General features: G+C 51.4%; 11 protein-coding genes across 11 annotated transcripts; 6 read left to right on the top strand and 5 right to left on the bottom strand.

Moving 5' to 3' along the window:
- Positions 1-565: 565 nt before the first annotated feature.
- On the top strand, positions 566-3,716 carry A1O9_03294 (uncharacterized protein; the record flags this gene model as incomplete). Its single annotated transcript, XM_013408860.1, has 2 exons — positions 566-575; positions 634-3,716. The coding sequence occupies 2 exons, from the start codon at positions 566-568 to the stop codon at positions 3,714-3,716; spliced, it is 3,093 nt and encodes a 1,030-aa protein (XP_013264314.1).
- A 640-nt stretch (positions 3,717-4,356) lies between these two features.
- Positions 4,357-5,019, top strand: A1O9_03293 (uncharacterized protein; the record flags this gene model as incomplete). The annotated part of the gene is made up of 1 exon (XM_013408859.1): positions 4,357-5,019. The coding sequence occupies one exon, from the start codon at positions 4,357-4,359 to the stop codon at positions 5,017-5,019; it is 663 nt and encodes a 220-aa protein (XP_013264313.1).
- Positions 5,020-5,818: 799 nt separating this feature from the next.
- Positions 5,819-7,260, bottom strand: A1O9_03292 (saccharopine dehydrogenase [NADP+, L-glutamate-forming]; the record flags this gene model as incomplete). Its single annotated transcript, XM_013408858.1, has 2 exons — positions 5,819-7,077; positions 7,128-7,260. The coding sequence occupies 2 exons, from the start codon at positions 7,258-7,260 to the stop codon at positions 5,819-5,821; spliced, it is 1,392 nt and encodes a 463-aa protein (XP_013264312.1).
- A 678-nt stretch (positions 7,261-7,938) lies between these two features.
- A1O9_03291 (uncharacterized protein) lies at positions 7,939-8,634 on the top strand (the record flags this gene model as incomplete). The annotated part of the gene is made up of 2 exons (XM_013408857.1): positions 7,939-8,544; positions 8,596-8,634. 2 exons carry the CDS (start codon positions 7,939-7,941, stop codon positions 8,632-8,634), a joined length of 645 nt encoding a protein of 214 aa, XP_013264311.1.
- Positions 8,635-8,890: 256 nt separating this feature from the next.
- Positions 8,891-10,083, bottom strand: A1O9_03290 (HUS1 checkpoint protein; the record flags this gene model as incomplete). Its single annotated transcript, XM_013408856.1, has 3 exons — positions 8,891-8,917; positions 8,978-9,972; positions 10,041-10,083. 3 exons carry the CDS (start codon positions 10,081-10,083, stop codon positions 8,891-8,893), a joined length of 1,065 nt encoding a protein of 354 aa, XP_013264310.1.
- A 698-nt stretch (positions 10,084-10,781) lies between these two features.
- Positions 10,782-14,036, top strand: A1O9_03289 (uncharacterized protein; the record flags this gene model as incomplete). The annotated part of the gene is made up of 1 exon (XM_013408855.1): positions 10,782-14,036. The coding sequence occupies one exon, from the start codon at positions 10,782-10,784 to the stop codon at positions 14,034-14,036; it is 3,255 nt and encodes a 1,084-aa protein (XP_013264309.1).
- Positions 14,037-14,702: 666 nt separating this feature from the next.
- A1O9_03288 (uncharacterized protein) lies at positions 14,703-16,136 on the top strand (the record flags this gene model as incomplete). Its single annotated transcript, XM_013408854.1, has 1 exon — positions 14,703-16,136. One exon carries the CDS (start codon positions 14,703-14,705, stop codon positions 16,134-16,136), a length of 1,434 nt encoding a protein of 477 aa, XP_013264308.1.
- Positions 16,137-16,678: 542 nt separating this feature from the next.
- On the bottom strand, positions 16,679-16,973 carry A1O9_03287 (uncharacterized protein; the record flags this gene model as incomplete). The annotated part of the gene is made up of 2 exons (XM_013408853.1): positions 16,679-16,713; positions 16,769-16,973. The coding sequence occupies 2 exons, from the start codon at positions 16,971-16,973 to the stop codon at positions 16,679-16,681; spliced, it is 240 nt and encodes a 79-aa protein (XP_013264307.1).
- Positions 16,974-17,066: 93 nt separating this feature from the next.
- On the bottom strand, positions 17,067-18,432 carry A1O9_03286 (eukaryotic peptide chain release factor subunit 1; the record flags this gene model as incomplete). The annotated part of the gene is made up of 2 exons (XM_013408852.1): positions 17,067-18,250; positions 18,312-18,432. 2 exons carry the CDS (start codon positions 18,430-18,432, stop codon positions 17,067-17,069), a joined length of 1,305 nt encoding a protein of 434 aa, XP_013264306.1.
- A 1,067-nt stretch (positions 18,433-19,499) lies between these two features.
- A1O9_03285 (uncharacterized protein) lies at positions 19,500-21,497 on the top strand (the record flags this gene model as incomplete). The annotated part of the gene is made up of 1 exon (XM_013408851.1): positions 19,500-21,497. One exon carries the CDS (start codon positions 19,500-19,502, stop codon positions 21,495-21,497), a length of 1,998 nt encoding a protein of 665 aa, XP_013264305.1.
- A 259-nt stretch (positions 21,498-21,756) lies between these two features.
- Positions 21,757-22,395, bottom strand: A1O9_03284 (uncharacterized protein; the record flags this gene model as incomplete). The annotated part of the gene is made up of 1 exon (XM_013408850.1): positions 21,757-22,395. The coding sequence occupies one exon, from the start codon at positions 22,393-22,395 to the stop codon at positions 21,757-21,759; it is 639 nt and encodes a 212-aa protein (XP_013264304.1).
- Positions 22,396-22,789: the final 394 nt, after the last annotated feature.

Below are 22,789 nucleotides of genomic sequence, written 5' to 3'. Positions count from 1 at the left end.
TGACATAACCAGTCTCGCTTCTGTTACATGAGCATATGCCACATACAGGCGCCGGCTTTGCCCAGGAACAAGATGAGCTCATGGCAAACGGACAATATGTCAACATTTTCTGGCATCCCATTTCTTGATCTTTCGTTGACAGTCCCCACGCCATGCAATCCGCGTCAGTTCAAAGAGTGCCAGTCTAGGATTTACGCCGTCGGATCTCCGGTTCCGTCGTCTTATCTGCGAGTGATCTCAATCTTCTAACTAAACCTCCTTCTCTGGTGGTGAGCCACCTTGTCGAAACCAAGATTAGTTATCAGCCATGAACCTCCTCTCTCGAAAGACATCGAGCAAAAAAAGCCTCGCACACGAAACGAACTCGAAAAGCACGAAAAGAAGCAGTTCGGTTGAACCCAACCGGACGGACGACAAGCCATCCCTCTTTCATCGACTGAGTCGGAGAAATAGTGCGAGCAAGGTGCAAAGCCACCAGGAGCATTCTTCTACCGAGGCAACACATGTAGGTTTACCACTCAGCCTTTTTATTAAAGTTTCGGCATCACGTCTCGCCTGGAGAAAGATGGCCCTGTGTGTGTGCGGACTGAGCTGAAGTCGAAAATTAGTTTTCTTTAAAGCAGCCTAACGCAGGTGATAAGACAGTGCAGCCGGAAGTTGCAGAAGTGCAACTTGACAGTGGCCATGACTCTCGAATCACACCGAAGGCTCCCGTTGTCACCAAATCGTCGGCTGAACACCGCCAGCAGGAGGGCACATCTTCAATAGGACAAGCAATCACAACATCTGGAGATACTAAGGCCGATGCTCCGGTGCCCGGGAAAATCGAGGCGGCAGACCTTCAGGATGCCCGTGCTCACAAGAGCAATGGCAAGAATGGTTTGACGAAAGTCGACGTTCAAGGTCTGTTCTCTGGAGCTCCGCAGTATACGCTTGAAAAGGGCCGAAGAGGCCGTTACTTCCCTCAGGCCTTCTTTCCATGGAATAATGACCTTGACATTTCTGATCTCCAAGATCGGAGATACCTTCGCCACGAAAGCTTTGCACTTTCAACGCTTCATGCCCACCTTCCTATTCCGAATGAAGTCGAATGGAAACCTGGTATGATGCCCCCCGTGCAGACAAGTGAAAGACTTGAGACGAATAAGCGACCTATGTTTGAACTCGGCATCTTTGAACGACCCAACATGCTTGGTCTTGAAGGTAAAGAACCTGGTACGGTCGGCATGAGATACTTTCTTGAGCGCCCGGTCGCGGATGGGCTGCAAGATGAGAACATCAAGGAACATGGCAAGGATGTTGAACTGGACCTCGCTTTGTCCCATGTCCCAGCAATGGAGGCTTTCAAGATGCTTGCTGTGGGTAGGGGGAATGAAGAAATGGATGCTAAAATTGGGAAGCACGCACCAGCTCTGGACCGGGCCAAGCTTATAAAAGGTGGATCACACGCTTGGAAAGCTGCAGGAGTCAGAGATCTAAACATGGGGACGATAGCAGATCGATTTGAAGTGATCCAGCACTGGCGAGACCACGTTCTCAATGCTGGTTGGCGAACAACAGTCCTCGATCACATCACCTCGGCCGAACTACATGAGCACTTATTTTCTGAGGTACTCTATCCACCGAGAAAGGTTAGCCATGACACCAAACATGAGCATGCTGGTCTCAAGATTCAAATCGAGGCACTGGTGAAAGTGCTCACTACGCCAGGCGCTTGGCTTGACTTGAGTATCCCAGAAGCCAGGCTTCGACTTGGGAAGATCTTGCATGGTAACACCACGCACTATAGCCACGAAACCGGGACTTTCTGCGTTGAACCTGAGCGAAAATGGGCTTTGGTCCAGCTCTTGCTAGCTGTCGAGCTAGTAATTCGATTAGATGCCGCATTAAGGCTTGGTGTCGCACAGCACTCCGAGTCTTTCGAATTGAATAGTGATGAGATACATCATTTTAACAAACTTCGCAATCTCAAAGTCGACTGGGACCTTGTACTAGCGAGAAGGTTTATCACTTTGAGTACTATCAAGAAAATTGAAAAGAAAGGCAACGCAGATCAAGGGGCTACAAGACCTACGCTGCAACAAAAGTCCCCAGAGCCTCATACAAGCTTTATAGGAAAGTTCTTCTCGCATAATGAGGACAACAAACGATCGGATGCAAAGGTCGTACATGATCTTTGCGATGTGACGATCCTCCCACGACAAGCGCAAGTGATGGTCGGTGGTTTGATACGGTTTGCTAGCAATATCGGTTGGCCTCGCACTCTTGAAATACAGGAACAATTACGCCGAAAGCTGTGTCAAACGGAGGTGGATGAAAGAGACAAATTTTTGATGGACGCGGTCTCTTGCGTGGACATCTCGGAAAGGGCCAACAACCAACCACTGGGAAATGTAACACGACCACTGGGCAACTTTTATGTGGATCTGCAGGCGTCCACCCCAACAACTGTGGGTGGTTGGCTTTCTCATAGCTGGCTGTCAGGTCTCATCCTGCCTGGAAGTTCCATCTGTGACATGTTGATGGCTACGCTCCTGGAGAATGACACAGATCCAAATACTATCACAAAACTCGATTGTCACGGAACGCATCCACTTCGCGGCTCTGGATTTGTTCTCGATGGTAGCAGTTGGTGGTCGAAATCTTGCATTGTTGGCCGGGTCCTGGCCCCGATGCATGGCGCGAAGGAATCCATGGGTTGGATATCTGCCCCAAATGTCGTGCCACTGTACGATTCAACCAAGAAACCGCTTTCCGATCGTTGGGTCAAGATCAAAACATACCCAGTTCCAACTACAAGACAAAGACCACGGATATTTGACGGCGAGAAGATTGCGATTGAAAGCACACCGCTTGGAATGGGCAAAGGGGGCATTCATGGCGCCGAGTTCAGTATGGTGACGGATCACATTCTCGACGACGAGACAAAGCCCAAATTGGACGTGAAGGACATCACCATACACCTCTCATCCAGTGATGCTCCCGATTCAAGTCCAAGCCATCCGCTGGCAGCATGGATACAGTTTGAATTGACGTTGACTCCGCCGACCAATGTGCAAGACTCTCCGCGGCCAGAGGTCATTACAAAGCGCGTACGCTATGGTCTTAGCCGAGCTGTATATTTCATTACTGCGTTCCCGTGCCGGTTGCCTCACGGACATGCCACTTTTGCACCTGGATCAGCCGATGCAGACTATGAACAGTATCGACAGCCACCGAAGCACAAGTCTCATGAGCATATCCCTGCTCATCCACTCCACAAGACATACAAATTCGCAACGAAGACGCTTTCAGATCTGGTAGGCGATGGTAGCGGTGGTGCGGGCGCAGACGCCGTGAGCGGAGTCGAGCCCCCGAACCCTTGCCTGAGCCATGACTCAGAAGTCTGGGTGATTGATGCGCGGTCTCTACCTGTGCACAGCAGCCACCAGAGCGGTAGCCATTCTGAAGCCCACTATCTCTCAAACTTCTACTCGAACGGATCCGCAAGCACCCCAGCCTCACCCAGTCTCGTAGAGGCCGGTGGCGAAGCGACCCTGGATTCAACAATGCACTCACAGCTATGGACAAGAGATATTCTGGTGCGGAGCTGGTGCGCAGAGAAAGGCCGCAACGCACTCATTGCCCGCGTGGGTCGCACGTGCCTTTCCTGCGCAATCAGAGAGGCGAAGGCCCTGGAGATCAGTGTCGTCATTAGAGTGGGAATGATGGAATGAGCGCAACTAGTCGTAGAGAAAATTTCGTGTTCAAGTATGGGATACCGGATGAATGCGAGTTTCTGGAAGATTGCTGCGGGGCATGGAGTTCAGACGATTGCCGGAACATGTTCGAGCGCACATGAGTGTCAAATTGACGGATTCAGAGTCATATGGCCATGATAAGGGCCCTTAATTGGAGCCAGTAGCATTTCTCAGGCAAAGACGCATATCTTGTTTCTCTTTGAGTCACGAGAACCTCTTTCGGACGCTGTATATGACAAGCGATGTAGTCTCAGACGTCTGGTCCTGTTGATTGGCTGTCAGACAGCCTTGCTGTCTGGGCTCATGCAAGGCTATGGGCAAAAAGGGATTCATTCGGCTTACCTGCCTTGCGCTGCGTTGCGTCACCCTGCAATCCGAACCGTTCTAGGCTTCTGAATCGATGCCTTCGGTGCCACAACACTTCACTATGTGTTAGGTATGGTATTTGGACGTCTTACTCGAGACCAGAAATGCGTCGCTGTCATGACAGCTTTACGATGTGACTAGATCCATCACGGGGCTATATCTGTGACGTAAATCGGGCATGCCTCACTTCCGGCCAGCATCATGGTGTATCCTTCGCGGGAAGACGAGTGCTGCAGGATCATTCTGCGCAATGAGCCTGAGCCTGAGCCATCGTCCTACTTTTAATGGCATGACATACACACCCACCCAGCTTCAGCGCGATCTCACACCAACTGCGCTCCACTCCCGCTCTTGCTTCAGCACAAGCACCCACCACCGCAAAAAACGCAACCCTTCCGCACTCCCCCCACGGCCTACCCTCCCAGACTCAGACATCACACATGTGTACCTGAAAGGCTCCGGCCCCGGCGGCCAGAAAATCAACAAGACGAACAGCGCGGCGCAGCTGACGCACCTGCCTACCGGGATCGTGGTGAAATCCCAGGCGACGCGCTCGCGCAGCCAGAACTACACGATCGCCCGACGGATTCTCGCCGAGAAGGTCGAGGTGCTGGAGAAGGGAGATGAGAGTCGCGTCATGAAGAGGCAGGAGAGGGACAGGAGGAAGAAGGCGAGTAGCACGAAGAAGAAGAGGAGGAAATATCGCGCGTTGGAGAAAGGGGATGGGCAGGAGGGAGAGGAGGACGATGTGGGAGATGGTGCAATTGGGCCGGAGAGGGAGAAGCAGCAAGCCCTGGATGAGAAGACCGTTCAGACCGGCGACGGAAATAGTGCAGAACACGCCAAAGCACCGGCGATCGAGGACAATGCAGGAAATCCTCTGAGCATTCACGCACCGCTAAAGCCAGCTTGAAGCCAGCTACGAGCAACAGACAACGCTTTACAACCTATCTGGCCCGTTCGATAAACGGTTTCAGTGTCTGTCGGTGGGCTTCCCCCCGGAAACGCAACGCAACGCAACGCACAGCCACTTTTTGTGTTAGCTATATCAGCACCGGGACAAAGGCAGAGACGGAGCCACGTACCAGGCCCCACTGGCACGTATCTCGCGTGCCAGGGGGGCTTACTCTTTCCCCTCTGCACCCAGGCTGGGCCGAGAATCACCAGTCCATGCTCGTACGAGCGTTTTCTGGAGCTACTGCTCCATGATATATCTCTCCATATGAGCGCGGGCAACAGAACTCCAACACATAGGCTGACTAAGGTGTTGAAATACATCCAGACCACCGAGCATCCACTCCCTCTCTCAGAATTCTTCCCAAGGAAAAAAGATAGATACCATGGATTCTTGCCTTTGCAGCCAGGTTGGCTTGGCACAATGGAGACTACTGGCCGAATGAATGAAAACGGGGCGAAGAAGCAAAAGGGGCAGGAAACGTTTCGAGCTTTGGAGCCTCGCCACATAAGAATGATGAGGAACCATGAAATGTTGCATATTCCGTGGTTCATCTCGATTTGCAAGAGGAACTACACAGTCTCACTTTCCCCCCTCACCAGTGCAGGGTTCGAATAGAATCATTTTGACGCAAACTTGGTGTGTGTACAAGACAAGCCCACCTTCCCATGAGATTTTATGTGTTCGCCCGACCCAAAAATTCCTACAGAATGGAATGTCCCTCCGATTCTGCTGCTTTCTTGGGGCTCTATTTTCTCTATGCAACAGTCTTCTCCGTCAAGTAAATGCCATAATTGTCCTTCAACTCGGTGAGCAGAGGCTCGGCCAGGTCCCAGGTGACTGGAGCGAGGATGCCCTTCTGCTTGATCCGTCCGTCGAGGACCATCAAGCAAGCAACACCACAGGGGACGCCGACCAGTTTGGCCATCGCGCTGTAGCCCTTTGGATCGCCGTAGTCGACGAGCGTGCTAGTGCGGGTCTCCTTGCTGCCGTCCTTGTGCTCGATCTCGAACCTGTGCTGCAGCATAACCATGTCGCGCTCGTCCTTCTCGTACTGCATCTTCTCTTCCAGAGTGGCACACAGCGTGTCGAGCGGGTTTCCTCGCGGTGTGATGGCCTTGTCGGAGAACACGCCGATCCACTTCAAGCCACTGATGATCCGTTCCTTCTCGGGGGTGTCTGCGAACGTCGTCTTCGACGAGATGCCCCATGCGAGGTCCGATTCTTTGCTGGATGTGGCGCCGATGATCTTCTGTGTGGCCTCGGCCCAGGTGATGGGCTTGTCTGAGGGTTTCAGGAAGGACTGTTCTTCGTCTGAGAGGAAGCCAATGTCCACCAACACCTTGACGAACTCAGGGAATCCCTGGTACCGTAGGGTGCCACGGATGACCGTCTGTGCCTCGGGGATGCTGTATCGTTCTCGGTATGGGGTCGAGTCGCGGTTAGGGTAAGCAACGAACGCGAAACCGGGGTAGATATAGTATGGCTTTGCAGTTGCCATTAGTTCGGGGCCGGGAATATCAACAACCTTGCCATCTTTGTAGAATTTGGCCGCGTTGCGGAGCGCGAGTAGCACGCCTCGACTGGACCAGGAGAATTTGTAGCCTAATGGATTGCCGCTGGCTTCGGGTGCCGGCAAGCCCCCGCAATAGCTCAAAAATGAGGTGACCTTGCCTCCAGCTTTGTGAACTTCTTCAATAGTCTTCACAGCCCACAAATGATCGATGCCTGGATCCAACCCGATCTCGTTCAGAACCGTGATTCCAGCCTCCTTGGCTTGGTCTTGGAGTTCTAGCATGGCCGGGGAAACGTAGCTGGTTGTGACGACATTCTTCTTCTTGCGAATGGCGGATTTGATGACAGTGGCATGGAAGGTATAAGGAATCAGCGAGATGACCAGGTCGACCTTGGCGACTTCGGTGTCGAGTGCTTCGTCGTTGGTGACATCGAGAGAGATGGGGCGGGTGTTCTTGATGCCTTCGCCGAGGTGTTTGGCACTTTCGAGCGTCCGACAAGCTATAACAGATGAGTTGAGATCTTGAGCGACTTATGCGGAGCAGTCTTACCAATGGTGACCTCAACACCAGCGTCTGCGAGGATTTGAACTGTAGGTTTTGTGACGAAGCCAGCACCGAGGAGAAGGGCCTTCTGGGATGAATACCCCAGCTTTGACTGGATAGTGGTTATAAGAGAAGCCATTATGACTGCTTAGCTCTGGTGGAGGATGCTTGTGAGGGCTTGCAATTTGAACGTGAAAGAAGGGAATGAGCCAACAACTTGGAAGGGCGAACTCAATTCACAATCACCGACTATTTCTTCAATGCCAGCCGTTGCCAGTTAAATTTTCCCCACCATTCATGGATAAACCAACGAGAGAATGCGGAGCGGACTTGTCCTGTTGAGAAATCCAGGGCTGACCCCTCACGTGCCCCTCATGGTATTGGGGCACGTGGAGTCATGTGATAATTACATCATTGCACAAATAGGTCACCAGATCCTCACGAACCAGACATTACCATCGAGCAACGTCCTTTGCATTTGAATACGAGGGGATCCGAGCTTGTACACGACCGACTTTGACAAGACGCGCCCTTATTTCATTCCCTGGATTTGGTTTCGTGACCTCAAAATCTCGTCGTCCACTGTTTTGCCCAAGGTATTTGGCTGATCTCTGTTCATCAAGGTTCCGTTCCTCTCACCATGAGCGTCCCACTACTTGTCCGTCTGCAGTCATATTCCGAGCCATGGATCTTGATCTGTTTCTCTTTCGTTTACCTCGTCTTAACGTTTCTCTCTAATCCTTTCCTCTTGCTCACTTCGCCATCCACTTTCCGTTCTAAATGGTTCGACAACTTTTGGGCGGTCATAGGCCCAAAAATGGCCGCCACTCCTACCCAAGTCAATCATATTGGGGATCTTCTGTCTCGAGCACATGGCAAAGTCCTCGAGCTTGGCCCTGGAAGTGGCGATCAGTTGTATCATTACAACCCGGGACACATTGAGAAGTTGTACGCAGCAGAGCCGAATGCTTTCCTCCATCCTAAACTGCTCCAAATGGCAGCGAAGCACGCGCTAACTGGGAAGCTTGTCCCACTCGAAGCGGGAGGCCAGCCGGGTAGTCTTCTTCCAGCACTCCAAAAAGCAGGTCTTCTCTCCAGCACAGTGTCAGCTCTTCCTGAGCAGGGAGTTTTCGACACAGTAATCACCGTCAAATCTCTTTGTTCCGTTCCACAGAATCAGCTCACGGCCACGATCGCCGTCGTCCAGGCGCTTTTGAAGCCTGGAGGCCAGTTCTTGTTCTTCGAACACGTAAAGAACAACACGGATAGTATCACCGGATGCTATGTACGGCTTCTGGACTGGATCTGGCCCGCTCTCATGGGCGGCTGCCGCTTGAATGGCAAAATCGATCAGGTTATCCTAGGAATGGGTGGTTGGGATGAGAGGAGAATCAGCACAGTTGGCGACTTCCAGGGACATGAGGTATGTGGTACTGCTATCAAACTCTGCACATGCTGACACTCGAGCCTGCAGGTCTTCAGATACGTCAAGGGAACTGCCACCAAGGCTTGATTGGCTGTACTCCGTCACCCAGCTAGATGTGGACTAACAATGGCCTTAAGCGATAGCACTCGATATGAAAAGGATTAGGTAATATGACTGGGGGCCAGAAACCTGTGCTCGTCGAGAACATTGACATCTCGCCAGGGACAGGATGATTCTGGCGTGGGATGGCTTAGCACTTGAACCAACCTATCCAGAATTCGCATTATGACTTTTCGTTCTCGAGTTTCGCGCAAACATCAAGATACCAATATGTACTTGGCCTCTAAGTAGCGAAGGAGCTGATGTAGTACTATGAGAACTTTATCAGTGCCGCATCGTTGCCTCAAAAAGGAAATTATTCTGGACTTACCGTTAGACACGACTCATCCTCGCTGCCATGCTCATCATTGGGCAAATACACGTACATAACCAGACCACCATCATTTATGAAACATGCAATTACTCGTGCACTTACCCTCCCCACACTGAGTACCCTGGACCAATCTTTTGCGTCAATTCTAACTTTGGACCAACCGGCTTCATTTTCACCATTTGGCCCACCAAGCTCCTTCATCTTTGTGCTTGGGTGATTTCTAACACCTTCTTGGCCATCTTGGAATTGTGCTGGGTCGAGCTCCGGATTAGTGAGACCAGTCCAGCGGCTTGTAATATTTAGCGCATCGGTCTTTAAGGAGATCTTGAGAGAGCCATGCATATTGGCACTGAGCTCAAGGCGAGGACTAGTGGCAGATGAAGACTTTGAGGTGGCCATGGCGAGGCGGGTAAAACGCTCAGAAATGGTTTTTACCTGAGCCAACGGTGGGAGGTAAATGTTGACGTCTGGCTCTTGAGTGCGAGGCTGATGGATTCGCTCGACTACCTCCATGGATAGCACTTTCACAGGGATGTCTTGAGTAATGATGGTTTCTCTTTCTCGAGGACTTCCACGGTGGGTAGCTGCCTGCGATGGGGCCGCAACATCGTCATCGAAATCGAAGCCGTCAGGAATCGCTCCACCCACAGTAGTGCTACGGATAGCGACGACATTGTTTCCACTGCTGAAGGTATTGGTTACGATGGTCAAAGACAGCATGGGCACATTGTCTTTTTTAGTCAGTCGTAGCTGGGTAGACGTGGCTCCATATGCTGACTTCAGCGCACGGGAGAGGGCTTGAATGGGGACTTCGAGGTTGATGGTATTTCTTTCGGAGGCAGATTGCAGAATGTAGCTGTCGAAGACGGTCTCAATTTTCAGAACAGACCAGACCTGACTACCCTTGTCGGGCACGATGGTGAATTGGACATCGTCATCGTTCAATCTACACCAAGCAATTTGACCCAGAGAGGCCAGCGATGCGCAAAATTCTGCAAGACCGTCAGTAAGGATAAGTGAGGATGGAGTGAGGATGATACTAGTTGCAAGGGGTACGTACTGGCAAAGAGGTTCACATTCTTGATCTGGCTCTTGAAGCGCATTACTAGGAGCAACCCTGTTGCTTTGGACCACGCAGAAGGGTTCCGTACAGATACGGAGTTCCAAACAAAGTGTAATGTGTCAACGCGGGGAACAAGAAAACGGCAGAACCGGGGCTTAGGCGCGTCGCGTCATTCCTCGGGCGGGCAAGGCAAGTGCGCAGGCACAAACGTACAGTAGAAGGACGCGTCTATGGAGCTTCTCGGTTATCTGACTTCTGATCCCTGCTAGAGCATCCTCTTTGACTGGAGTTCTACCCGCAACCCTGGACAGGGGGCCAACTTCAACAGGCCTGGGTCGTCATGAGATACTACTCGTGGGATTTCTCTTGTGTCTTTGCTTCAAATCCCAGGTTCGGGATTCTTTGACGCTCAGGCTGGTTCCATTCAGCTCCCACATGATCTGGTACCAATTTCATATGATCTCTTCTGCCTCTCTCCTATCGCACACAAACGGAGTACTCCCCTCGTTATACCTTGAGCCGATCGCAGTGCATGTCCTCGCATCGACCGAGACATGACTCTGCCAACTGCCTGCGCTTTCATGCAACTATTTTGAGCAGTGCACTGTCTTCCTGGCTTGCCTTGCCACGTCGCTCCAGCATGCTGTACATCTGCCTAATACCTGGCCATTGGAGTCCCTTGAGAAAGAAGCAAGACTGCTAGGCTTTTGTCTGCTCTAATTAATCTTGCTGCCCACAATGGCACTCACGACTCCCACCAATGCGCATTTCCCCCGCTTCGACCCCCCCATAGATTTCGACTCACAATCTCCATCACGATCCCCCCGCCGCAAAGCCTTTGCAATCAAGGAATTGGATCCATTGCTTGCAAATCTTTCCCCAGACTCCACTCTGAAAGCCCTGAGGACGACTGAGACAATACCCGGCGGCGCCGCGCAGGATGCTCTCACAACGAGCATAGCTGATGCTTCCTCCTCCGAACGAGAAATTGGTATAAGAGCCGCTTTCGCCGCACAGAAGTTGCGGGAATGGAGGACTGAGGTGACTCAATGGAAGTGGCCAAACAAGAGAGAAAGAGCACTCGGTTTGGGTTTCACAACTCCACAGAACACGGAGAGTTCGCGTCTCGAATACTTGGGTTCTCTACCCATTGATCTCGTTGACCAATACGAAGGGAGACTGGATGAAATTAGAGATGACCTTGATAGTCTAGGTATTGAGGAGATCAAGGATCATGTCCTCGAAGCCCATGTTCCTGCAACAAAGTCGGATTCCACCACCAAAAGACCCATTGGTGTCCGCACTAGCTATGGAAGGATGCGAGATTTCACTGCTCTCATTACCGCAACTGTCATCCAAGCCCTTCCTGATCTTGCTAAATTGAATATTCTCCTCGACGAATGGGATATTCGCTTGAAGGTACTACGAAACCTTCCCAAATTTCGCCTAGTCTTGGCTACTGTCCAATCGGGCATTCAGTCTGCTATGCAAGAACTTCATGAGCCCGATTTGTCACGAGATATAACAGATGTCGCATACGACAACAAGAAAGCTGTCTTAGGTGAGCAGGTGGCAGAACTTGGACGGAGAGCAGATCGACTTTTGGACATCCTAGAAGGCCATGAAGACTCGCTTCCACAGATCTGGATCGATAGATTGGAGAAAATTGAGCTTGACTACGCAACGTGGGTGGTCGATGCTCATCGCGCCGTCTTGAAGAACAACTTATCGCCATCCCATACCTCCACGCCTGTGAAGGACGCCATCTCTCAAGGTAAAGTCGTTGCACCATTCGAAAGTGCGAACTCCACTGTGCCTGAGCCTGGTGCTCCACACGTACCTGCAACTCTCGAACCCGTAGGGCACGTGCCACCAGAATCCGGCACATCGACTGCAACAGGGCTCGAGCCGGAACCGAAGGCAAAACGAAAACCTTCATTGACAATCGCCCTACCAGAAGTTAGGGGACATAAGAGAGAAGCCTCAAAAGTATCGGTCGCCGACTCGACTTTCTCAGCATTTTCGGATATATCTAATGCTGAGATCATTGATGTCACAAGGACTAGTGTCTTACCAAGCCCAAAAATCAATGTTGTTGAGAATCCTTTGAAGCCAAATGGCGAAGACTCGGTTTGGTTCGGCAACCAACCTGTTGCCAAAAGTCAGGATGGTCCTAAACCGCCAATGCTTCAGCGGGCTTCAACCACTTCAATTGAAGTGGTCCCTAATCATCAGCTGAGAAGAGTCTTGTTGACAAGATCTGCAAGTTGGGACATGCTCTCCCAGAACATGCCCGAGTCTCCTGCGCCAAGTACTCCTTCAAAGGCTCTCAAGCAGCTCAGCGGACGCGAGTCTCCAAAGGCCAAAGCCCCCTCAGCCGGACTGGGAGATCCTTCGACATCCTCGCACCCTTCGATTCCGTCTCTAGATCCCACTTCTCTACCATTTCCCTCTCCGTCACTATTTGTTGAACCGCTACGTATTCGGACTAAACCTGAAGATTTGGACCCAGTTCTGATGCCCAGCCTTCCCAGGAGGTCGAGTAAGCGCAACACAATTGCGACTGAGGGAGCATCATCGCCACTGCCGCCGATCTCCAGTGCGAGCCCCATAACGCCAAAAACAAATCAAGAGCACGAGTCACTTTCTCGCAAGACATCTAGAACTCCCACGGAGCCAACAACGCCGAAGCATAATAAGAGAGCATCGCTTGATGAGAAGATCCAAGATCTGCTCACCAGCTTACCGACCAAGATCCGATTAGCAAAAGACAGTGACTCCTTCAACATCACACAACCATCATCCAATTCATCGACCCGTGCTTCAACTCCCACGCCGGCGTTGACTCTATCGGCGGTTAGAAATGAGCCAACAAGCCGCAAGAGTAGCGTTGGTGACTCGGAGATCCGTTTGTACCACCTTACTCGCGCAGGACAAGCTCGCGATGCTCCTCCGGTGAAACTTTTTGTCCGCACTATTGGAGATGGCAATCGAGTGATGGTTCGTGTTGGAGGAGGGTGGGCTGATTTGGGAGAATATCTCAAAGAATACAGTCTCCACCATGGAAGTCGAACTACCGGTGATGGCCAACTTGAAGTCGCTAGCTTTCCAGTCAATGGAAAGAGAGAATCTGTGGGTTCAACGAATGCGAATGGAGCCTCGGGCACTAAGGAACGACGAAAGTCAAGATCACCTGTGATTGCTCAGACTGGCTTCGAGAATAATAGTCCATCCAAGTTGCAAGTCATGAAGCCTCGCTCCGTACTGATCAAGCCACGACCTGCTGACCGTGGTGATACTTCCGCGAAAGATGATGTTACCTGGACGCCTCCGCCCGTGCCTGCAATTCCAGCATCATTCACCACGATTTCTCCTACCATGAGAACCACGACAAGCTCTGATGGGGCAGCAAATACTGACATTATCGATTCTGACCCGAATATCCTACCAATCGCATTGTCTTTTGCGGATCCCGACACACCCTCCGGGATGAGATCGTCAACTATTCTCAGCGATGACAGCACGACGACAACCACTGTGGTAACTCCTCCAACAACAAGCAATACCAATTACACCCCCCTTGGCGCTGCTGGACCCAAGATTAACAGCAAGAGAGCAACTACTTATGGGGGATTGCCTACAGCTAGCCGTGATGCTTGGGTTGAAGGAATAGTCGGGAAAGCTAGGGCTGTCAGTGGCGGATCTCAAGCCATCACAAATGGCCCTACCACGACTACGACGACCACAACCACGATCTCCTCGACGCCGAAGAGTCGTCGCGCTTCTCTCTTTAGTTCCAGCCCTAGGTCAAGTCCTACTAGTGTTGGAACCATCTCGCCGAGTACGAGCACGGGGTCAGCGGACACTGGCCTAAAGAGTCGTCCAACGAGTTTGATGCCTGTATCTCGGCCCAAAAACCGCATGAGTCTGGCAGATATTGGGGGAATCAAGCGAGTCTTTTTGAGAAAGAAAACTGGCGATCCAGCCAAATGATGGAATGAACAAAGTGGAGCGCGAGAGAGTGTTTTGAGTTCTATGCCTCACCTTGAACTTCTCTCTGGGCTGGATGGAAGAATCAGAACCTCAAAACATAGCGATATTTTGGGACACAGTACAACGCATGATATCGCACTGCGTCCCCCCCCCCCCCTTTCAGGACTCATGGACTCTGACTATCATCACTTGACCCGGCCCGATCACCTGAAGGAACAACTTTGAACGCCACGACCTTATTACCTGGCTACTCATTTGTAATTCTGAAATTCGACCCATGCACATCTTTATAGTCCATTATAGTCCATTATAGCAAAGACCATCTTGGTCATGGTGTGTGGGAACGCATTCATAATAATACACATGAGTATATACTCGCGGGAAACGCCTTTGTCAGCAATTGTTACACAGAGTAGACACCGCTTAGGGTAGAGTCTAGATCCACCGGGTCGCTGTCCCCTGAACTGTGGGCAGGCTTGTCAGCCTTGTGGAATGATCCGCACCGTGAGCTGCGGGCAACTTTCGGTGCGGGGAACATGTCATGGAAAGTTGGGGTATGAGGGACAGTAGATATGAAAAAAAGGGATGTCTCTTGAAAGGTCAATTGTAGAAAAGCCTCCTCACAAGCACCAAGCAGGCACAGGAGTACTTGACACAGCGCTGCTCATGGCTCAGCAAGACACACTGCACGTTGCCTATTTGGGACCAGAGGCATCCTTCTCCCACCAAGCCGCTCTCGAGCTGTTCCCTACTGGAGGTACATGTACAGATACATATGCAGATACATATACAGATTCCAGCGATGGCGCAGGGACATACAATCCACGAGTGACGCTCGACCCACTACCATCCTTCTCATCCATATTCTCGGCGATCCAGCAAGCTTCCTCCTCCGGTACCTCCGCCATTGTCGCTCTGTCTTCATCTGCATCATGTCCTCCAGCTCAACCCATCCCCTTCCCCACGTATGACTACGCCGTGATCCCGATAGAAAACAGCACCAACGGCTCCGTGGTGCAAGTTTTCGACCTACTCGCGCAGTGCGGCCTCCACGACAACGACAACGCCGCCCTCTATCCAGACCTACAGGTCTGCGCCGAGTACTACCTGCCTGTGCACCACTGTCTATTCATACACCCTTCTCAGTCCACCCATGCACCCTCATCATCTCCTTCTGCAGTGACTGGGAGCCACACCGAGTCGCAGAGCCCACCACTACCAGACCTGCCATTCCCGCCCATATCCACCCTCTACACACACCCGCAAGTCTGGGGTCAATGCGGACGCTTCCTCTCGAAGCACTTCCCAGCGGGCGTCGTCGAGCGCATCGACCTGGGGAGTACATCAGCGGCAGCAGCTCTCGTCGCGCGTGAAGGTGGAATTGCGCCACCAGCAGCAACACCAACGACGACGGAAATAACCACCTCATCGAGCACTGTCCCTACGCCCCCGCCTATATCTCCGACCATGGCGGCCATCAGCTCACGGCTTGCAGGCCGGAAACACAAGCTGGTCTGCCTAGCGGAGAACATCGAGGATTCTCCGGGCGAGAACACCACACGATTTCTCGTCCTGCGCAATAGTCGCCGCGGGCCACGGTATCCCGCGTATCACCGCGCGCTGGTCTCGCGTTTGCTCTGGAGTCCTGCCCCCGCTCCTCCGTCTTCTGCGGACGCCGTAGCTATGACTACGGTCAGAGAGCCAGTACTCGCCGACCAAAGGGCCCAGGCACAGGCACACATCAGGCATAAGTCACTCATCACATTCACGATCCCGCACACCAAGCCCGGCGCGCTGGCCGACGCGCTGGCAGTTTTCAAGACGCACGGCTTCAATCTCACCAGCATTGACACACGGCCCAGCCGACGCCGTAATTGGCACTATGTGTTTTTCGTCGAGTGCGAGGAGGCTTTGTCGGGCACCGCCCCCGACGGTTTCGGTATCGATACTGGTGGTGTGGGGGGATTGCATGATGGCGGTGACGACGACGACGCTTTAGGCCAGAATTTGAGCAGTGTTTTGGATGGGCTGGCCAAGTATACGGAGAGTCTACGGTATTTGGGACGGTTTGTTGATCAATTGCAGAGCGAAGAATGGTAATAAAAACTACGAATGGCAAATCGCCAAGTTGGAGAACGGAGACGTAGGCGAAAAATTCTGGGTTAATGAGTGACTACCTATCTGGAATGAACTTGGCAGCGAACGGCCTGTCTTAGTGAACGTTGGACTTTTTATTCTGCAAATGTGCCTCAAGTCGAGAGGATCATTCACGATTGATGGGGATTGTGCAGTCCGGAATGAAATGCCCGTACAGTTATGCCAGCGGATGATTACCCACGCTGCACGGTAAACAAGGTGAAAAAGGAGCTTGAACGGCAAGATGTGAGAAACAAGCTGTGTGGAACGAATAGACAAGAGATGACAAAGCGTGGTCTCGGAAAGATCATAGATTTCGAGATTAGGACATCTTTTCGAGTGTGGTATGGATCAGTTCTTGAAAAAAAAGTTTGTCCCACTCATTGCGGAGCTGTGGTAGACTTGGACTTATATCAGATTCAACTTCAGTCGATCCATGACAGGCGACTTGGTCCAGACTGTTCTGGGAGACTGGACCGAGGTTGAAACTGAAAGCCGTCGTCATCTCAGACCATGACCATGTTTCGAAGGTTGCTACGTCCTGTTGGAGAAACATTAGGTCAGCTATGGCAATCATTATTTAATTGGAAACATACCGTGGACCAGGCCGATGTCTTGCATTGCCGGAGGTGTCAATACGCGCTCGGCGCGACGGTAAGTACCAGATTCGGTGTCCAGGTAATTGACCTGTTTGAGATGCGACACGCTAGTGCTCGCATGCTTGCTGTCCCCATGCTTCCGGTGGGATAATTCAGCGTTGCTATGACGCTCAGAGAGCGAGGTGGTTGGCCTGTTGCCCATGTCCTTGTCCTTGTCGTTGGTTGCGTTGGGCACATAATGGGTTGGAAGCTTGAATTTCACCTCCTCGCGCTCTGCTGCGAGGCCATTGAATTGTCAATCATCATAGAATTCATCTTCGGAGTCAACGTCAGCCAATTGCTCAAAATTGACCTTGTAGCGCAGGATGGCACCGATGCCACCAAACCCCTTGACGAATTGGTTACCCTCGCTCGATCGATCCGAAACAAATTCCAATGTTGCACCGAAATCTTTATATTTCTCAGCGAGCCATTCGAGGAAGGAGCTTTGATCGACCACTTCCATCTCTTGTCCAGTCTCTTTATCCATGAATTGTTCACGATCGGCTTCTTGAGCTTTGGTGGTATGCAAGATCTTTTCTACTCCGTCTGAACCCTTTATAACCCAGCGGGTAATGTCAAGATTTTCATAGACGATCAAGGTTTCAGCAGCGCCAAGTTCAAGAGCCTTGAGGGTATCGTCAACTCCGTAGCAAACTCGACCACTATCTTGGCTAATTTCCTCGAAGTATTTACCGATCAATTTCTTCTCTTGAATAAACTTGACGTTGCTCAAAGTCTCGGCAGAGAGATCAATGGCTTGATTGAAACCGTTTTCACCGCCATAAGACACATCAACGACCTTGATCACCTTTGATTGTAAACGATTGTCGAACATGTCGGATTGGTTCAAATCGTTCTTGAAGTCTGCAGAACCGGCAAGAATAATACCAGCGACGTTGACCTTGTCGTTGGTGATGAAGTTCTGAACCGCCAACTCGGCAACCTTTCGAACATAGTTGTGTCGCTTCTCTTCTCTCAAACGGGCAAAACGCAGGGCTGATTGACCACCTCGACCGTGTTTCTTTGGAAGATCAACGGAGAATTTGTGAACGACCTCTCGTGTATTACCGCTCAAAGTTCCGAAAAGAGCACCGTTGCCATCCATGATGATAAACCCAAACTTTTGATCGGACTCGAGAAGTTCGCTGAGAGCCTCGGTGTGAAACTTGTTGTCGCAGAGATAGAGAGACGTATTGATAGGCTTGAATGGTTCGAAATCAATATTGATCTTTCTCTCTTTTCCCTCGGAGGTGATGATTTCACCACAATAGACAACCAGGCCATTGGGAGGAACTTTGTTGTACAACTTGAGACGCTGTTGGGTGGAGGTGATGGCGGACAGAACAGATAGGCGATTGACCCTCGACTTGATGTTGGAGGCGGTACCGAATTCTTCAGCCAACATTTTGGCAGCTCGAGAGACTTGATCTTTGGGGGCTGTAACGGCTGTGTCAGTCTCGAGGCACGTGCAGTCCAAATGTAGCAAGACTGTTCTTACGGATGATGAGGGAGATCATTGATGTTCCATTGCCGCGGGCAGCCTCAAGGCGTTTGATGAGTTTTTTGACCTTCCATATCTCAATATTTTTTTCTGCTTCATTTGGTTGTGGAGCCGACATGATTGCGGAGGTGAGGCGACCAGTGGTGGCCTGCTCGCAATAAAAATGTCCACAAAATTGCAAATGAGGGAAAAAATTGTCGAGGACAAGATGCGGGAGCGCAGGGAGGGGCCTGCTGATGGTTTTATCGGTGGAGGGAGTGGAAGGGATGACGTTGAAATTCAGAAAGCGAGACTGGTGGTTAGTGAATGTTAGTCGAGATGAGTCCTGGTGCGTTCAGTCGACGTAGATGTCGGCCAGTGGAAGTGGGTATGGCCACCAGCAGTGGTGGGAATGTACTGTAGCACGGTAGTATTGGTGTTCACTGTTCAGTCGTGTTGGGCGGTTGGCTGTGGTCTGTGCGGGCGGGCCACGGCATGCCACTCTGCGTGGCTGACCAGGCGGAAAAAACGAGTAGCGATGAATCCTGAAGAGTCATCGGGCACTCATTGTGGCTTCCGGCCGGAAAAACTGAGACACCGAATCTTCCCATGCATAAGCGGACAAGCAGCTCACGTGACTAGTTGGGTGTTTCTTATCAAAATTGTCAACCCCGCCTTTGCCTTGCGATGCCATGGCGTTTTGCCACTCAATCAGGAAAACCCTGAGTTTTTTTCCAACTCCAAGCACCTCTCTTAGGCTTTGGCCGCCCACTCGCACCCACTGGTGCCCATTGCTCAAGCTTGAATGGGCAACGGGGCATGCCCGTCTCGCCCCACGCCCTCGGTTAAGTCAGAGCCTAGAAAAATCCCCCCTGCGCGACATCTTATCTAGCCAAACAAACATCAGAGTCTTTGGCCTGCAAGTCATGGGCTGCGCTACCGACACCACTCTGGCTATCATCGGTTGATAAACTGCATCTAGAAGTCCTCTGCTCATGTTACTACCATCCATGCTGCGAGGTACAAGGTACTGACCTTCATAAAAATTCTCTTGGAACCAAAATTTTTCTTATTTGGTGGCCCATCTGCTTATTTGTACATACATCAGTGACCCTTTTCGCTTGCTTGCTCACATCATGCTTTGAGCCTATCATCCTTTCCAAAAGTCCATTGTTTCTACCTCGTCTAGCTCCAGTTTGATTCACGATGTCGCAGAGAAACAAGCAGTCCCCAACTGACTGGAACATGTATGAGCATGGCCGTGCAAGTTCTTTCGGATCCCTTGAATCTGTCCCCGAGGATGATCAATCGCAAAGATTCATCTCTACCTCAACTCCTCGAGACATCCCACAAAGAGATGGATCTCGCGATGGCGCTCGGCTGAGGCGGAAGTCCTCATTGGGGAAAAGATTTGACTCTATTCGACAGATGGGTGGTCCTAACAGCATCGACAACTTTGCGAAATCCTTACAAAGAGCTGCCGGTTTTCGAGAGATCACACCCGTCCGGAGGAACTCGGTCTCGATACCCGACGATGATCAAGAAGCTGAGCCAGATGTTGCCGAGCAGTCAGCCGCCCCGGACAGGTCTCTATTGAGGCAGCAACTGCTGCGCTATGACATGGACCACGGTTCAGGCTCTGCTGTGCAAGATGAGCAGAGCGAGGTTGACGGTCCAACAGAAACAACTAGATTGCTCCCTCGCAGGAGCAGACATACATTAAAGTCTCAAAGTGGGTCTTTGGTTCCTGGCAGTCTTCTACCCGGCCAGTACGCGGCTAGCTATTCAAGCATTTCCTCCAAACTCACAGTGACCGCTCGGCAACGTGCCTCAATTCTTATTATGGAGCAGGAGGAAGCCAGTCGGCGCGCCAGAGAAGATCTGGATGACAAATTTGAAGAGGAACCACCTCGGCACATTGAGCAAGAGGTTCTTCCTGATGGAGAAGTCATTCACCGTGTTGTCGGCGAATCCACCGTACCTATGACTGTCTTTAATTCGACCAACGTTTTGATCGGAGTGGGCATCCTTGCTCTGCCACTGGGTATCAAATATGCGGGTTGGGTTCTTGGTCTAACATTTCTGACTCTTTCTGCCCTGGCCACTTCTTACACCGCAAAGTTGCTGGCCAGATGCCTAGACACCAACACCGGTTCCTCCACGTACGGGGATATTGCTTTCCTTGCTTTCGGTACGACTGGTAGAAACCTGGTCGAGAGTTTGTTCATCCTTGAGCTGACAGGCGCCAACGTTGCCTTGGTCATATTGTTCGCGGATAGTATGAGCTCGTTGATCACTGGTTTCGACAACGTTACATGGAAAATCATCATTGCCGTTGCCTTGATTCCTCTAAATTTCGTGCCATTCAAGTACCTGAGCTTCACCAGTGTCATTGGCATCTTCTGCTGTCTGGCCATTGTTGTCATCATCTTCGCCGATGGTCTCATCAAGCCTCACGCCCCAGGGTCTCTTCGTGAAATCTCCAAGACTTATGCTTTTCCTGAGAATTGGGCTACAGTTCCGCTCAGCCTGGGTCTTATCATGGCTCCTTGGGGTGGCCACAGTGTTTTTCCTGCGGTCTACAAAGATATGCGTCATCCGCAGAAGTATGTTCGAGCTGTCAGGTACACCTACATATTCACTTACGGCTTGGATGCCTCCATGGCCATCCTCGGGTACCTCATGTTTGGCGAAAAAGTGATGGACGAAGTGACTGCTAATATTCTCCGTTCGACCGCCTATCCTCATGCTCTATCCGTCATCATTGTGATGCTTATAGCTGTCATACCTATTACCAAAATTCCCCTCAGCAATCGACCAATGCAGGACACGATCAATAAGAAATTCTACATTGATCTGCGCCAGATGGATCACAAAGCACGTGTACGAAGTGAAAAGAGCTGGAAGCATCGCATTGCACGTTCAAGTGTTGGAATTGTGGCCAACTTGGTTCAATTGGCTTTCGCAGTCTTTTTCCCGGATTTTGACAGTCTCATGGCATTACTAGGATCGCTGTTCTGTTTTACTGTCTGCATCATTCTCCCAGTAAGCTTTTATCTCAAAATATTCAGTTCCGAAGGGAAGGAAATCAGTTCAATGGAGCGTGTCGGATGTTGGGCCCTACTTTTGGTGTCGGCCGCCTTTGGGATCACTGGAACTGTTTTTGCTATCGTCCCAAAAGACAAGTTTGGAATCTCAAAATAAGGCAATCTAGAGAAATTGGTATTGTAAAGGGCGGCATATCTCGCGAGCGTTCTTATCGCATCTATCGAAGGAAGGCCTGAGCAGTGGGGAGGAGAATTTGCTAGTTGAAAGCTGAAATTAAAACTCGGTTTCAAGTATCAGATCTAAAGTTCACAAGAATGTGTTGTACATTACGTCTCTTTTCAGGCCCTCTCAAAACTCCCAGAGTCGTTGCGTCTGCACTCCTCCTTGGAGCAACCGGGCAGTCCATTGCAAGTCATCATTTCCCGTCCTCCTGAGGACCACCAGGGTAGAAGCCACTCGGGTGTTCCTCGAGGAACCGCTTCTCCTCATCCGTACTCTCTCTCCCGAGGATAGTGTTCCTCTTAGGAAACCGACCAAACTTCATGATCGTATCGCGATGTCCCTTTCCATGCAAGATGCTCCTCGCGACGTAGTCACGGGCGAAATGATCCTTGCTGAACTGGCAGCGCGCAACCAAGGCTTCGGACAAGGCTATGCTCGCGATCTGCGAGACGACCGTCTCATCGTGCATCAGCGGCAAGTAGAAGAACAGGGCCTCCAGGTTGGCGATGGAATCGTGGCGGTCGAACTCTCGCGCAATCGACGACACCGCCACGCGACATGCCTTCGTATCCGACGCGTGCGCCTGCTCCGAGCTGCGGTAGATATTGCGTGGGAACTGGTCCAGCAGAATGATCAGCGCGAGGCTGCCCCGCGGCGATTTCGTCCAGTGGTCTAAGTTGTCGGCACGTGCCTGGACCACGAGCTCGCCGAATCGCGTCCGGATCTCCTCGTCGAAAGCTTCGCCGCCCCCGAACCATTTCTTGCTGGCTTCCGGGGAGTCGAACCAGAAGGAGAGGATTCGGTTGACGTCTGGGTTGGTTTCTGACCGCATTTTTCCAACTGAGGGTGGTGGTGTTGAGGCCGAGGCAAGGCTTTGGCTCGTAGAAGTGGTATTACTTGAAAACCGGACCAGGGGAGATAGGACCTCGGGCAAAGAGAAAGCTGACTGCAATTGCAGGACCTTGTTGCGAGGGTTATTTAGGTGTGTGAGCAATGGACGAAAGAGACGGGGTGAGCGTACTCTTGACAAAGCCTGCGGTATTCCCAGCATTGCAGTAAATCTGCTTTCAGGTGCTCCTCCGGCTAGGTGTACAACGTGGACTACCCTTCTTGACCGCCCAACCTTTTACTGTTGCGTTTACTCAAATCGGTGGAACAAGGCGACTTGTCAAGGGGCCACCAACGTCACGACTACTGACGTTGTTGTTCGCAGCTCGCAGCTCGTA

The sequence above is a fragment of the Exophiala aquamarina genome (genome assembly GCF_000709125.1).
Source record: "Exophiala aquamarina CBS 119918 chromosome Unknown aczIA-supercont1.2, whole genome shotgun sequence".
In the NCBI taxonomy this organism is placed as follows: domain Eukaryota; kingdom Fungi; phylum Ascomycota; class Eurotiomycetes; order Chaetothyriales; family Herpotrichiellaceae; genus Exophiala; species Exophiala aquamarina.
Note: the sequence above shows the minus strand (reverse complement) of the source record. Positions and strands in the feature narration are given on the sequence as shown.